The 16488-nt window shown below is 40.2% G+C and overlaps 1 protein-coding gene across 1 annotated transcript; it reads left to right on the top strand.

Moving 5' to 3' along the window:
- Positions 1 to 461: 461 nt before the first annotated feature.
- si:ch211-225h24.2 lies at positions 462 to 16016 on the top strand. Its single transcript, XM_036550080.1, has 4 exons — positions 462 to 851; positions 6537 to 6584; positions 13832 to 13947; positions 15099 to 16016. Exons 1-4 carry the CDS (start codon positions 765 to 767, stop codon positions 15472 to 15474), a joined length of 627 nt encoding a protein of 208 aa, XP_036405973.1. The 5' UTR covers positions 462 to 764; the 3' UTR covers positions 15475 to 16016.
- The last annotated feature ends 472 nt before the right edge of the window (positions 16017 to 16488 follow it).

Raw genomic sequence — 16488 nt, 5'->3', positions numbered from 1 at the left:
TATTGTTTGTATGACAGACTAATTTTACTCTGTTGATGTAATGGTTGTTATTGCCACACTGTCCGTTTGTTATTCTATTTTATATGGAAACAAATACAACGATAATTAGGATCACACTCTCATTATTATGATTATGATTATTAGTCCACAATTTAAATTTACAAAGAAGACTACAAGTCAGTAGTTCAAATCAAAAGTAAAGAAGTTTATTGATCCAAGGAAATTCATAAGAGGTCTATTTTACGTCACAGTCTCAACTGCAGAAGAGGATGCAGTAAAACTAAAGACACGCAACATCTGTTACATTTTCTCACTTGGTTAAGAAACAGAAAAAAGTAACAGCCTTTTACAATTTACCATGGCAACCATGAAACGGGGGTTGTTTAGCAACACGATACGTGGGGTAGAGGAGACCAGGGAGAGCAATGGGAGGGGCGATTTTTAAAGAACCAGGTGTTGGTCACCATTCCACACGCTAACAAATAAACTAATCGTTTTTAAGTAGCGGGTGCGTGAGTAGGTCTCACAAGCACCTCCGCCCAAAGCATGTGAGGGGAAAAGTGTTTTTTGGTGAAACTTTCCAGGGTTTAGAGCAGCAAGCTAACATTCTCGTTAGGTGGTGCTTCGCTGCGATCTCTCCTGCAACTAATCTCCCTCCCCCCTACCCTAGATGCAGCCAAGTTGACAGGATAAGCACTCTGCCTGTTAAACATTCTTGTATCGGTGAAATTTTTGTCGAAGGTGGGAAAACGGATTAAAAGAAAATGTTTAAGAAGAGCAAAGGCAAAGTGTTGGTAGAGTACGCATCGGAGGAGGACGACGTGTCGTGGCATCACCAGCACACTTACAAGGTAAGTGTGCGTGTAAGATAATCGGCAGCTACAGTAGCGATAACTAACAAAGAACAGCCTGGTCCGCCTATAATAGTGTCATGTTGTAGAGCAGGCAACTTCTAGATGTTTCTGGGCAAATGTAAATATTAACTCCCAGTGTTTGAAATCTCAAGGTAATGTTTAATAACTTGATGAAGTGCAATGATGTAAAATGAAGGGGGGTTAAACCTTTACCGTCGCTAGAGTTCCTGTTCTGTTATGGCGAAGTAAATCAACAAGCCATGTAAAAACTGTAACAAAGTGTCATGGTTGATTAAATCACGAAAGCTAAAGGTTAACGAGTAAGAAGCGCGCATGTGTGGACAGGGATGTAAGCGATTGACAAGTTCTTTATGCTTACAGTCAGCTCCTGTGCTTTAATCACTACTAACAGGAAAAGTTTTGATGTAGATTTGGTGTCGCCTAATTTTGAGTTTGCTTGCCTGCTTAGTTTGAAAACATTGAGTTTCTATTTACTGACTGCGAGGGACTGATCAAACACAAAATTTCGACCAATATATTCCATAAGCACGAAGTGTGCGTGCGTGCGTAAGCGAGTGAGTTGGCACATTGAGTTTTACGTTGTATATTAGCATAATTTAATCGTGAGCACCGGGTAAAAGAAATGAATGATGAGTGCATAAGTGCAGCCCATAATATAACTTAGATCATTCTTGAGGTATAGCACACTATGCTTGTGATAGATAGAGTTTGTCCACTTAAATGTACGCTTCTTAGTGGGAATTTGGGGTGCTTAATAACTGTAAGACCCAGTCATGTAATGGCTGATTTCTGGAACGATGTATAATGCGCTGTGTCATTTTCATTTAGAAATCTGGAAAGTAACAGTTTTGAGACGGTTGCCAGTCTTATATATGTCCCAGTAGATGCCATTATATTTGGGAAATGTCCAGTAACTTCCATTGTTTCACACTACAGACGTGGACCATCTGTCAGAGGGGGGGGATCTGTGAATATTAAGGGATCCATGTTGCAGGTGCTGTCTGCAGGAGGAAGCTCTTTAAATTCCTCAGTCCATTCTGTTGTATATTTGCAGCTTTGATTGACCACACATCCTTGTGTTTGCCACCTTCTCAGATATGCTGGCCAAGGTTCAGTAGTGGCCCAGCCAGGAGCTGGAGATGTATGTGTTGTGCTTAGCCAATCTAGGTGAAAGTGCAGCTGACAGATGGATATATTCAATAATGAGTTGAAAGGGGACAAGTCTTGTTGGTTGAGGTAAAAACATCATATTGCACCAGAGAGCACCAATTATTTGGAGCCTGGATAGTTAGGGTTTCAGCCAGACCAGTCTGGGGTCCAAACACCAGTGGAAGTCAGGGCAACAATGTCAATGATGCTGTGTGAGAAGGAGGGAGAAGAGACAAGATCTTTAAAACACTACAAAAGAGCGCTGAATCAGTGCTTCTTCTGGTGATTGTGGTACTTGATGTCACTGTGTGATGTATTTCATCAGATTCCCAATAAAGGTTTAGAGAGAGGTGAATCTGCTGCTGATATCTTCCACTGCTGAATCTGCTGCTGCTGATACACTGGGCAGCAGCCGTTCTGTGGCAGGACTGTCAACACGCTTTCATTTTGGAGAGCCGAGCAATGTCTCAAGCTGGCCAGGTGGCTAACTTGAGAGACCCAAATTACAAGTCCTACTCATTAAGAAGGTTTTTTTACGGGGCATTTAGTTGACCTTGAGCAATGACATGCTGGTTTAACTTTTTTTTTTTTTTTTTTTGGAAAGGCATCACCTCCTCCAACACAGTGTCCCCATCATTGCAGTTGACTGTAGTCCAGAGCTGCTGGGGCTCACTAACTAAAGCCACTTTGATCATTTTACTGATTTCCTCTTAGTGGCCTACTGTCCTAGTTCTAAAAGGCCACATAGTAATGTTGTTATAGGACAGGTAGCACATAGACCCTTGATTTATGGGTCAATCCAGTTCCCCTCCTTTGAAGAAATGACCAGAAACCTCTTGCCCATTCATGTCAAGAAGAATTTGAATCAGAAGTCATTCACCCTACAATTTCTTTTTTCTTCAGGGGTGGAACAGACAAAGGATTACTCATGCTTATTGATTGTAGGTAGTTTATATTGCATTGCATGTTTCATAAGACATGCTCATTTGAGTATGTGTCTCACCAAATCACAGAGAGCCCAGAGATCGGACACTGGCCAGCTGGTATTTTCCTAACATGCTGGATCCATGTCCCATAAAGATTGGATTGAGAGCTAATATTGCTTCTCTCTCCCTCCAGCTGTAGGACAGGGGCTGTGTGGCAGCTTGCATCTAAACCCACTTCTCCACCAAATGGATTTTTAAAAATATAAATTAGATTGCATTGCTGCCATCTTCCCAGTAAACTCTAAACAGGCACACAGCCTTTGACTCAGGAAAATGAGGCTTTGTTCTGTGGTTTGCTAGTATCGCAAGTTCAGGCCTGAGGGAAGATGTAAAAAGTTGAGCTTTCTTTGATAAAAGCAAGCTTTGCCATGTCATTTTTCCAAAGTAACATTGAAATATATTTTAAAAGCCCTCACTGGCCATGGAAATGTTTTGTTTCCAGTTTTACTCTCTTAGAAATATTGTTATTAATAGAGTTAAACAGATTTTATGTTGCACATTTTGACCCATGACCTTGTCAGATCCATCTACCTAAAAGCATTGGCCGAAACATCTGAAGTGCCATTCTGCCCAGACAAAAAAAAAAAGCACTGAAAGAAAATACACCAAAAAGATTTATGTAGAGAACTGGACATCAGTGGTTTTATGATTTAAGTTTAGTTTGTTTGGTTTAAGGAAGAAACAACTCCTTACAGTTTGGTGGTTTCACCTTTTCTGAAATGAGATTAAAAAAAAAATGGCAAGGTTGCTCCTTGTGTTTATCTCTTGCATCTCAGTGTGATCTATCCATCATTTTTGGATATCATTTTCAGAGCACCGCCCTCTAATTTCCATTTGCTCTTCATAGTCCAACAAAAACAACATACCTCCAAGAGTACATCCAGTACCATGTCATATTTCAGCCACGATCACCTGACACCGGTTTATTTAACTCAACTGAAAAACAACTGGAACTGATTGGGAGAAAGGCAAAACAGTTGTGTTGTTGGTGCTGAGTGTGTGTTTGGTAAACAGCAGTGATTCCGGAGCCTTCCTGTTGGCCTTTGATCTGCTGTGGTGGCAGCTGAGGAAAAAGACTGCACAGACTTGCCTGGTTGTCCCAGACTTCTTCGATTTGCCCTTCTGAGAGATCAGAGGAGTGTCCCGAGGCTGGTCTGGCTGCTGCCGTTTATGCAATCTCAGTCTCCTATCGTCTTCATTTCAATTGCTTAGTTACAGTGTTGTTATTGTTGGTATTATATATATATATATATATATATATATATATATATATATATATATATATATATATATATATATATACTGTATGTATATATATATATATATATATATATATAATATAATGTATATATGTCCATTACCAATGCTTTTGCAGTCCAGAGTGGTAGTCAATATGTCTTAATGAAGGAAATTCAGAAGTTCATGTCTTAACTGGAAATGAAGATGATGATACTTTTATGTCGGTGAACATGTCTTAATCCACATCATTTGTTGCTATTGTTAAGGCGGCCTGAATAGGTTGCAAACAGGGCGGTGTGTTTTCAGTGTGTATTTTTTTTGTCATTTTTAAGAATTTCCACTTTTCAGTATTATTTTTTTTGGCCAATCATTACAGTAAATAACATACTAACCAGTTAACCCACTCTTCAGTCCGAACTAAAATAAAACAGTTCTTAGTTTCTGCATGATATTTCTTGTTACAAAGTGGGTACCTCAGTGGAGGTTGTAGAACAATGCACAGCATTTGCCAGCTTCTGTTACTGTTGTAAAGTCTATATTATTGGTATTTTTTAAAATGTTTTTTACATTTTTAAACATATATACAGATATAACATGTAACTAGTAAGTTCACATAGTTGTGGAATTGCTTTCATTCAATAGACATACTTGGTATTAAAACAGCAGGGAAAATGCCAAGCGCATCAAAAGCTCCATGCCATTCTGATTAGTGAACTAATGTGACAGCATTCACCAGCAGTCCCTGTAACTGGAAGATGCTTCTCCCAGCCTCCTTGTTGTGTCTGCCTCCTCTTAAATTGACTACTCCCATGATGATAAGTTTTTTCCATACATGGATATTGTATATGTGTACATTCCTCCTACTTTTTTCTATTACAACCCTGTTTTGGAAAAGTACAGAAGCTCTTTTATCTGAGTTGGTAGAGATGATTTATGGGGGCGGGGAGGAACGACCAGTAGCAAACATGACATTTATGTTAAGACAAAATTGGCCATCGTGCTAAACCCAGTTGCATGGGTTCAAGCCCAGCCGTGTCATCAGCTGACAAGGCCACAGTGGTGGAGCAAATTGGCTTCCTGCTGCAGGGGCCAGGGTGGGCATGTCAGCAAAGCCTCTTCGCCCCTCCCCTCTCAGGCACCCTGTGAGTTGTCAGACATCTGTGACTTGCTCAGATGACATCAGCAGAGGAGTGCCTATCCTCCAATTGGCAGCCGCTCTACTGTGGTGCACTTTGTGACATGTGGTGTGAAAAATAGCCATTGGCTGCCATTGATTGCATTCATCCCACTTCAGTGCACATGTACTGTATGACTGCAGAGCTTGTCATGGTAAGACAAGCCTATCATACAATTGTTGAGAAGAGAGAAACATAAGGGTCAGGGTTAGGGAGAGTAACATAAATGGGAAAAATAAAACAAAAGAGTTTTGATTTAAAATGCAAAATCAAAACTTGATGAAATATTGAATGAAATATTTTAAGTTTCTTTGATTAGACAAATTGCTTGGAGGAGCACAGGGGCTATTCAAAAAACAAGTATTATGCATCATCTTAGAATATAAGTATATGCCTATTAAAAAGTTTCATATGTATGATTTCACTGAACAAAACTGACATTAACAAAGGAAACAAGTGTAAGAATTAAAAAAAGAAATCACAAATTAAACTTACAGATGGATACCAGTGCAATTCAAAGGTATACAACCATCTGAGCACAATCAAGTGTGTATTAATGAATATGCTTATGTGCTTATGTCCTAATTCACTAATTAGGTCTAAATACTGCATTACCCTTTCCTCTGATTTGTGCTTTCTACATTCGTAAAGTTGGTGGAATTCCTAACCTTTGGCCCAATCAGATATGGACGGCATAAATTTAAGGCCACCACTTGTTAATGCGCTTACAGTTTGATATAATTTTTTCCGCATGGTTACCTGAAGCTTTCAAGCTTACACATTCTGCACTGAGTGAACCCTAATCTTACAGCTAATTGAAGTATTTTACAGTACCAGTATTGGCCGAACTTTTTTTTTCTGTTGCATATTTAATTTCTATCATATTTTGCAGTTATGATGATGAGGTAGGCTATATTTTTAATTTAATTTCACTGTTTCGGTGTAAATAGTGTACCGATACTGCCAGCCCCCCCCGGCCTTTCAAAGCCCTACTGTTTATTTTACTGTTCCAGAAATACTTTTTCACTGAGGACAGGAAGGCATCTGTGTGTCGTGCTGTGTGTGTGTATGCTGCAGTTCCTCGCTGATAACTCAATGGCTTTTGCTTTCAGGATAAAGGTCCAGATGGCGAGGAGGAAATCGCAAGTTCTGCGTCAAAGGTAAATGCACCGCCGCTTTACGGCCTCTCTCAGTGGCTTGTTGACATATTGGCAGTTTCTAAAAACAGTCTAGCGCGTTGCCTTTTTATCTGGCTTGTGTGATCACCACTTCTTGTGACAGTGATCCAATCAATGTGCTGAGAACTGACTGCAGTCACAAACTGTTTTATTGCCTTGTAACTTGAATAACTTCTATATCAAGGCCTAGCAATATTTTCAGCAATATACCTGTGAGTTAGAACACTAGTTAAATTGTTGAAGTTCATTTACTGATCTGTTTTGATCACTTCCAGTGGATGTCGTTCTCTGTCTCAAAATGCTTGATCTTGCATGTGATCATATGAAAAACAATACCTGTTCAAAGTGCAGAGCCTGGCGAGTTTTGATAAACCAGAATAAATAGTCATAAATTTGAATAGCATGTAGTTAGTCTTTTGTGTAGACAATACTGAATAAATATAATTTGATTTGTGTATCTACGTTGAGAAAGAAGTTTCACTAAAACTCCCTCTTAGCATCAACATGCTCAATAGGGCTACCTAAATCATAGTTGGGCCGGTCTTGGATCATGTAGCTTGAAGGCTTTGATTTTTGAACATACATTGCTCAAAAAAAGATTCGGTCACAGTGGAAATCGCTTTTCACCTCCATTCCTAATATGAACAAACGGGGAAAAAACGATTACGTATATAATGGTGTTTGCAGTGCTTTAGGCCTAGACTGAAGTGTTGTATAACAAGCGCTGGATCTCCTTTTAAGGGATCAGTTAGCTGTTGTTTAAGTAGTACATTATGTAACAAGATGCCCTTCCATTACTTGTTTGTCACTTTCGGAGGAAGTGGTATTGTTGGTGGAGCTGGGAGTCCTGGAGAACAATTGTAGTGGAACATAACATATCTGAAAATAGAAGTGTCCTAAATGATGTTTTTGCAAGCCCTGTATCTTTATTTCACCTCCAGTTAATTTATAATGATTCGTACCTCACAACCTGACGCCATCTTGTTCTTCCAGCATTTGCTTTGAAAGCTCAGGTCTGCAGAATAGTAAACTTAGGCTACAGTGCCCTTTAGGGAGTGATCAGTGATATTATAGACAGTGAAATGCCTTTCTTTGTGACCATGTCACTATATGATACTGTGGTGATATAGTAACATTTCTGTCTGAGGGTTCAAGAAGAGTCCTTGCCTCTCCTTTTCTATTTTAACTTAATCACCACACTCTTGTAGCCAGTGTTGTTTCAGGGTCTGATGTTTGCATTCATGTATGCACACATGCAGGCACACAAAGATGTGAAAAGTAGTTGTTGTGGAGGCAATGATTAGTTATTGTGTATTAGGCATAATTTATTTGATTCTTCCTCTTTAGTAATTTAACACCCAGTACAGAGCCGGACTGTGTCTGTCTGATTCACTAGCATAGCAATGCTTGAATAAGGTAAAATATAACTTGGTCACAAATTGACCTTAAACCCTCTCCCTGTTAATCCCGTATCATATTTATAATCATTAATCTTATATAAAAGCCAGAAGGAGTTTGATGTCCTGAATACATTTCAGACAGAAAACCCACTTGCAGTAATCCTTTGTGTTGTACCAAGCACTTTTAAGAAATGCATAGAGAAAAGCAAAGGATTGTTGTTATACTTTCAAATGTGATGTTTTATGTCTATCAAGACACTCACAATTCACACTACCTTGAGCTCTCTCTTATTTTCCCAGCATTTCCATTAACCGTAACGTTGCACTTAATGTTGTCTGTGTTCACAAACCAGTTACTTCTGTTTTATTAACACAGAAGCTTGTTGTGGAAGAAATTCTTTCTAATAAGACCTCCATTGTGTAAGTCAGCAAACTTCAAAAAAAAAAAAAAAAAAACCTGCACAGAAAGCTGGTGAAAAGAACTGCTTAATCGAGTGAATTTGCGATTATGGTGGGCTGTTCTGGGGCTGAGACGCTAAGGTCACCGGCAACACGGGGGAGTTACCTCCCGCCCCTGGAATGGGCCGGTGAAGGAGGTGTTTAGAAAAGTGGAGCGTTTCTAGGTACGCCGGACTCCCCCACAAGGAAAGAACCTTGAGCTTTTTCAGTTCCCCTGCATTCCTCTGCCTGGGTTCAGAACCTCACCGCTTAACAGGGTTTACGGCTGTTAGAGAGCCCTGGTTCTTTACCTGATCCAGGGGTTTGGGAGTGCCGTTCTGAGTGAAGATTTTCTTTAATGAAAACCATAGATGCACTGCAGCCTATCTCAGGAGAAAGAACCCGTCATTTTAGTTCAGATTAGGTTGTGTTTTTACAGTATTACATAGAGGAGACATTTTAATGTTACCTGAATTCTTCTGCCAAAAGGAGTATTGGAGCACTGAATACCGTTAGCCGTTAAGCACGAGTTTAATTTTGCGGTGTTTGTTTTGAGCCTTAATGGCTCACCTGGGTAAAACCAATAAAACAAGAAGGGACAATTAATTTAGAGGCAGTGCTTGGAAGTAAAGCTTTTTGTATACAAAAGCAAGATGGACTGTGCGTGTTGTTTATATGGGCAATCAACCAATACCTACAGTACAGGATGGCTGCCAGAGCAGGTAATATATCATCAGAAATGCTCAGAGCTTTAGATGAAACCATGAGCTGTGAGTGGACAAGAGCTGTCCCTTTCACTGAGCACTGTCAGAGTTACTGTCCTCTGATAAAAGGATCCCCATTACAAGGTTATTTAAATAAGAATGTATCAAAAATGTAGGTGCAAAACACTACAAGTACCAAAAATATTACATTTGTGTCCTAATTTGATTTTGGAAGCATGGTTGACTTCATGTTGGCTGAGCATGGCTTCCTTTGTTTTTGAATAAGAACATGTAACAGCCATTTTATGTGTTAAATTTATTAAACATATTCTGTGATGTCTATTTAATTGTTTGGATTAGAAAGCTCATATAACAATGTATCATGCAGAGTCATATCTAAGGAAAGACAGTATTTAACTGAGAAGAGGCTTTTTTGCAGAGATCCAGCCAAAATATCCACAAAGCAGCATTTGAAAGGGCCATTTTTTGATGCTGTTAATGTCAGTGACCTTCACTGCCTGTGTCACTGGCCTTGAACTGGCACCATAACACATGAAACAAAATTTGAATGACATCTAGAAAGAGCTCACCTCGAGAGAGGTTGCAACAGGAAGACATGCATGACGGTGAGACAGGAGTTAAGCACTACTCCATAGATGGTGGGATAGTGAAGGTTAAATATGTAGCAAGGGGAAGTTGTGTCTCTGCAGTGTGTTCATAGATAGTACCTAACAGATATGGAATACTCAAAGATTACTCTGGCTGAAAACAAGTTGATGTCAGATTTTTGAAGACATTTATTAGATTTAGTGCAGACCATTTGAGGTGCTCTCTTAACAAATTTGTTTTACACTGGCAAAGTTGTCATTTTGATGCCATATTATGGGCCTTTTCTATCAACTCAAGTTAAATGGATCCAGTTATTGTCCACCTGCTCCACTTGTTCGGCTAATGACAATGAATGAGTGTGGCACATCAGTGCTGACAGATCTTCACAGAGAAATGTGTACGGTGTCTACACTGTTGTTTGAAACGCACAATTTTCCAGCTGACAAGGAAAGACGTCCTTCAAGGGACTCTTGTATTGTTTTGTGTTGTGTTGCCTTGAAATTTCTTAGAATAGGACCGTAAATGGAAGAAATTCATCTCCACCAAACACTCTGACACAGCCTTCACAGAATGAGATGGGGAAACAAAGTTACCCTTGACTTTATATGGGGGACTGGGGCTGAGCTATGTCCCATGAAAGATTTATGAAGGTTTTGTTTATTTAGAATGAAAGTGTTCCACTAACTCCTAAGGCACAAACATCAAGTCGCTACAGCACAAATAATATACTGTAGCAGATATTAATAAACCTTGTTTTAAATACGTAAAGCCAACATTGATGGGATAGGAGCTGCATCTTTGTAATCTGATTTGCTGCTTCAAATCCTTTGATGAAATAATTCAGGGTACTCAAGTCTATTTTGAAGCAGGGAGTATCTAACAAGATTAAGGTCACTTTTCTAGCTTTGTGGTATTTGTGTGTTACTTAAAGCCAGTTTGTGTTTGTGTGTGCGCGTGCGTGTGTGAGAGAGAGAGAGAAAGAGAGAGATGTGTGTGTCTGCGTGTTTAGTTTATTTAATTTGTCTTTTAAAAAATGTTAATATTTCCGCCTTTTAGTTTTGTCCTCATGAATCATACTGAGCTAGCTGATGTAATGCGGGTTGCAGCTACTTTCAGTGCTAACAAAAAGAATCTCTAATTAGCCTTTGAAAATGTCCCAGCTTAAGTTATTTTTGTAATTTGGTTTATGTACAAGAAAGCTGTCACTGGAATGTGTAAATATAAATACATTCTTTGCTATTTGAGGCATAACCTGATAGAACACAGAATGACAACAAAAAAACTTTGGGAAGGGTTTGATCTCATTTATTTGAGTTTTGATTCATAGCCTCTGACTCACAGACATAAAAAGGAAGCATTCATGCTTTGTGTGTCCCAATGTGGTTTATTTTGGTACATTTGCACGTACAAAAGTGTGTTTGTTTTTGTGACATCCTGTCTCAGAAAAGGGGGAAGGGGAACGCTGCCTAAATACAAGGCTTAACATACAGTAAAACTGAAAATTTTACACACCGAGTTACTGAAATGGATGGGTAATGAAATGGCATGAATTTAAAAAGCATAGAAACTGGGAAAAACCCTGTCCCTGAAACATCCCTAGTCTGTGGCAATGGATTTGTCCTCATGAAACAAGCAGAGCCAAATAGTTAGCATAACTAGCGAAAGGCTGCCTGCTCTGTAAAATAAACTGTGATTCATCTGACCAAAATTCCTGTGTGGCAGAGGAACTGAGGTGGATGGGAAGTCTGTGAAAAGAGACCCGGTCTGTATATACAGGGTTTGCCTGCATTAGAGGAGCCAGAAACATGGCTGTAATTCTGCACTGCTAATTTAGAGCACGTTCCACTCTGTTTGGCTGGTTTATCTACGGTTTTAAGTATTAATCAGTTGTAATGCTAACAGCACTCAACTTTATGTTTTCAATCTTTTATAACAACGTATGGAGGGAAGTTTGTGCCAAATTTCAAAATAGGTGAAGAAAACATGAGGAATTGAGAATGGGAGAATAAATGTCAAAGTGGGAAACAAAGGTCAACAGTGAGAAAGAATTGTGCAAAGTACAAACTCAGCCCTTATTAGAAGCATAAATAGTTCAACCCTGTTTTTCCTTGTTTGATGTTTGATATTTGTCATTCGTTTTCCTCCAGTGGCATCCCCGTTCTCTCTGTTCTTGTTCTTTTTGCTCACTTGTCATCTCTGCTTTTCGATTGCTGCTCCTCTTCCTTGTTGAACCACAAGCTGACAGGCGATCCATCATTCTCTCACTTGGGGCGGGGTTTATGGGTGAGTGTGTTACAGACTAGTTTATGGCACCCATTTTGGAGTACGTATTCCCTCGTTCACACTCCTCCAGTTCAGAACTACTCCCTCCTCCTGCTACCTACCAAAGCTAAGCCTCAGACTTAATCCCTGAGCAAAAGGAATGCTCGTGCAGAAAAGAAATTCCAAAATGATAAATGGAAAAATGCAAATAAAGATAAGCCTCTGCCATTTCTTTTCCTCGTTAAATCTCTGTTTTGAATTTTGGCACAAATTACTCTCCACATTAAGGTATCTGCTGCAAGATAGAAATAACAATAAAATAGATTAATAGGTTTCCAGAAGTGGGTTTTGGCTCAGGCTACTTCCCATGCTTTCATAATGCATATTTTTAAGTATATTTATATTAATAGCTTGTGTTTGTTTAATAAGATGCTGTTTTCTTGTAAATATTTGCTAAGCAGGTTCCTTAGGGCCATTAGGAAGATGTTGACATGGAGTCCTGTTTGTCTTGTTAGGCTAACATCTATTTACACAATTCACAACAGCCAAGTTTATGTAAATATTACATGGCCCTCAGAATTCAACCAAATGGCCGGTTGGGTTCAGTGATCTTATGGTTTTGATGTTTTGAAATGAAATCATTGTTGGAACATCAGTTTGGTACACAGTAATAGGTAGACAATCTGACAGTTGGGTCTCAGCCACATCAGGGATGAGCTATACAGCACATACACAGTTACTAACATGCTGTATTTCCACTTTTGTGTTGTAACTGTTATTTTCTTTGTATCCTTATGTATGCCTCCAATGGGCAGAATTGTTGTTCACCGTTGTAAAATTCCACATCTTTTCGGATTCTGTAAGCCCTGGTGTTAATACAGCCATTAAGGACTTACTTCTGTCTTGCTGACTCAGCTAACTGGACAGTGGACTAAATACACCTAATAAACTAACTCTGTGGATGGAAACATTCTCTCACTGAATAAAAAAAAAGGAGTGAATGTTTTTATTCTCCAGCATGAGAAGGGTTTATAACACCTAGAGCTCTGTTCTCTAAGGTGGTCTTGGGATGTCCTTGTCTTTTGCATTGTATGCATCTAAAGTTTTAAATTTCAAGCCTATGTCCCTGTCTCTGTTCCTGTAGCTCTGTCTTTCTTCCTGAGTGTACATGTTCTCTTGTTTTTCCATTACTGAAAGGAACTGCTCACTGGCCCTAACAGTTATTTATATATTTACTGAAATGGTGCCTCTCTCTATGTACCTAGAGGAGAGAGCTAAGTCTTCAGGAAAAAAGGTGCACTGAAGGAGAGGCTTCAGTGTACCTCCACATTGGATCTCACCCCTTCTGTGCACAAGACTTAAAAATTTTAAAGTGGGCTGAAAATGCTTAAAAACCCTGCCTTTAAAGAGCTCCATTTATCATTCTCTGAGAAACAGACAATTACTTCCCCCTCTGTTAACATTTAACACATTGGAATGCACACGCACCAGCCACACCAGTGTGGCCAATACAATACTGACTGATGAATACGTGATAGGTTTAAGCCAGCATTTTCCCTTCATCCTTCAGAGAGGAATCTTTGGTACTGTACAAGCAGGTACCTCTTGAAGGTTATGACGTTTGGTAATATTTTGTCTCAGCCAAAGGTACTACCTTGAAGAGCTTTCTGTTGACGTTACCATTACTGTTATTGATATGGTTATCATAACAATTTTTACAATCTACAAGATGTTACTTCAGAAGAGAATGTGCTTGAAGATACACTGCTGTGACCTTCTCCCGATTTCCCTTCCCTATCTGTTTGTTATATAACAGGACTTCAAAGTTAAAAAAATCAAGTCCAAGAAGGAGAAGCGGGACAAGAAGCTCTTTTTCGCTCCAGATGATGAGCACTTCCTCCTGACAGGTGTGGCTGCAGCCGAGGGAAAAGGGTAAATTCTCACTGTTTCTACACTGTAAAATCAGCTCCCATAACAAGCACATATGTGGGTGTGGCCTGCGTCATCACCGGAGGTTTCAGGTTGCCCTCCGGTGTGCACTCTCCCAGCCACACCATTTCCCCTCGGCTCTATGTCCCATGTGCCATTTCTTTCCAGAAAGCAGCATCTGACTCAGGTCCTAAAGTTCACAGCATAGCGCTAAAGGGTGCCAGGCACTGCTTTGGGGTCCACACTGATACTCCTATGATGTGCATTACTGATGTGATCAATAGACATTTCAAGCATCACAAGCAGCAGTGTAGCATAGTGGTAAGAAGCAGGGCTTGTAACCGGTTGCTGGTTTGATTCCCTGCTGGAGCACTGCTGCTGTACCCTTGGGCAAGGTGTTTAACCCAGAGTTTTTTAAGTAAATATCTAGCTGTACAAATGGATTACATGTAAAAACTGTAACCCATGTAAGTCGCTCTGGAAAAGAGCACCTGCTAAATGTCCATAATGTAATGTGATTGTAGCTACTTAATATGCATGAGTGGTGAGTTTGGCTGCTCTGTCTGCTCTGTCTGCTTTCTGGTATGGCACTCGGTGTGAGATCCTCATCTCTGATAAGAGAAACCCTTACCCTCTATTTCTCAAACAAACCGGTGACGTGCAAGGCCTTGCAGAGTTTTTGAAAAGACAGTACTGTGAAATGTTTGCCGCAGACAGCAGACGCGCTTTGAAGATTTACGAACCAAACCTCTTCCTGTCGCACAGTGTCTGAACAATGCTCCCCTCATTTCCTGTGTGTGCCTTCTGAGTTCCTGACAGGGGGGGTGATATGCGTGGAATGCTGCATTTCTGCTCCCCTCCATGTCAGCTCGCCTGGTCAAGCGGGCTCTGTTCACTGGCTCATGGCATGCACATCCTGTTTGGAGGTGTTCTTCAGAATGCCGGAATGTTCTGGTGTCAGGAGAGAAGAGTAAATCTCCATGTCACAGCAAAATCATAAAATAACCCCTCAGGAGATCACCCTCTGTGTTTCTGTTCAGATTTGGTGCAGTGTACAGTACTACACAGTACAGATTTTTAGTTCTGCTGTTTTGCAGTGTAATGCTTCAATTTAAATTCCACTGGGTAAACAGCGCTTTCATCTGTCCAAACAGGTCCAGCAAAAAGACCAAAGAGGAGGACAAGAGCAATATATTCATAGAAAAGGGCCAGTGTTTCTGGGACAGCGTCACCATGACGATGAAGCAGATCACGCCCACCAAGAAGATGGACAAGATCGAGGGGTGGGAGCCGCCTCGCATCAGTGAGGCGACGGAGGAGGCGGAGGATTGCATGGCCAGAGACTCCTTGGTCCAGCCAGACGAGTGCCCCTCCTGGACAGGCCTGGAGGAGGACTCCTCCAAGTACACCAATCTGTCGAAGTCGCACGAGCCGGGGATCCGGTGGACCACCAAGGCCAAGGGTAAACTGGCTGGCATAAGGAGGCGGAGTCGGGGGAGTGTCTCGGAATCCTGGGAGGGGCTTAAGTAATCACAGCCTTTATAATTCAGCCATGAGAATGCCAATGCCTGTCTGACTCTGTGCTGCTGTTTTGGACCGTTTCATAATGTTGTTACAGTGATATACATGTGAATTCTGTTAATACCCCCATGCTGCGCAGACATCATTGTAGAGAAAGCACCCAGGGCTGCTCTCAGGAAAAAAAAATCTGTAGCTTACCTTAAAATGATCACATTATTTGCACATTATAAGTCAAATTTTATCAACTTTAGTCAACTTTTCTGGAGAAAAGTCAATAAACATTTGAAAATAAACCACAAAAATGTATATATATGTGTGCCAAGTATACACAAAATCAGTGACTCAAAAGTGGACCCATAATTAAAATGTCCAATCAAACAAGTTTGGTGCCTTTCGTTTTTTAAAACCAGATTCATTCATTCCACATAGGACCGTACCGTGCGTGTCTGTATGTTAGGGGGTATTGACTGGGTTCATCTGTATCTCTGGCCTTGAGATGAGTGGCAGATTCCATTTGTGAAAAACAGAAAATGAAACATAAAGACCCCCCCCCCCCCCCCAAAAAAAAAAAAATACACAAATGCCTTACACTACCTTTAAACTGTGATATCCACTGGCCTTAATATATTTTATAAAAAGACATATTACATGATGTTTTTATTAGATCTTGAACAATGTTTGAGACATGGTGTGAAAACTGTGCGCTACTGTTAAGTTTATTTGACATGTCTCTGTTCCCCTGTGAACCCAAGGAGGGAACATGATGCTTTAGCTCACAATGTGTGCAGCTTATGGGCTTAATTTGCTCTGTGCAATTATTTTTAACTTAAAGGAGACCTTTCAGAATCTGTCACGAGTGTGTGTGTGTTTGTGAGTGTGTGTGTGTGCGTGCGTGTGTGTGTATGTGTGTGTGTGTGCGCGCGCGCGTGTGTGTGTGTGTGTTTTCATATAACACTGTATTGCCTAAGCTTAAAGTTTATTTAAGGGCATTGATGTCTGCAATTGATGTGATGCAATACTCAG

The sequence above is a fragment of the Megalops cyprinoides genome, chromosome 17 (assembly GCF_013368585.1).
Source record: "Megalops cyprinoides isolate fMegCyp1 chromosome 17, fMegCyp1.pri, whole genome shotgun sequence".
Taxonomy (NCBI): domain Eukaryota; kingdom Metazoa; phylum Chordata; class Actinopteri; order Elopiformes; family Megalopidae; genus Megalops; species Megalops cyprinoides.
This window is presented reverse-complemented; position numbering and strand designations above follow the sequence as displayed.

What these genes read in the sequence shown, in the direction of transcription:
- si:ch211-225h24.2 (XM_036550080.1), top strand. Translation starts at nt 765, where the DNA reads ATGTTTAAGAAGAGCAAAGGCAAAGTGTTGGTAGAGTACGCATCGGAG. An exon ending in ATCACCAGCACACTTACAAG is followed by an intron (nt 852 to 6,536) that starts GTAAGTGTGCGT and finishes TTTTGCTTTCAG; the next exon opens with GATAAAGGTCCAGATGGCGA. An exon ending in TCGCAAGTTCTGCGTCAAAG is followed by an intron (nt 6,585 to 13,831) that starts GTAAATGCACCG and finishes GTTATATAACAG; the next exon opens with GACTTCAAAGTTAAAAAAAT.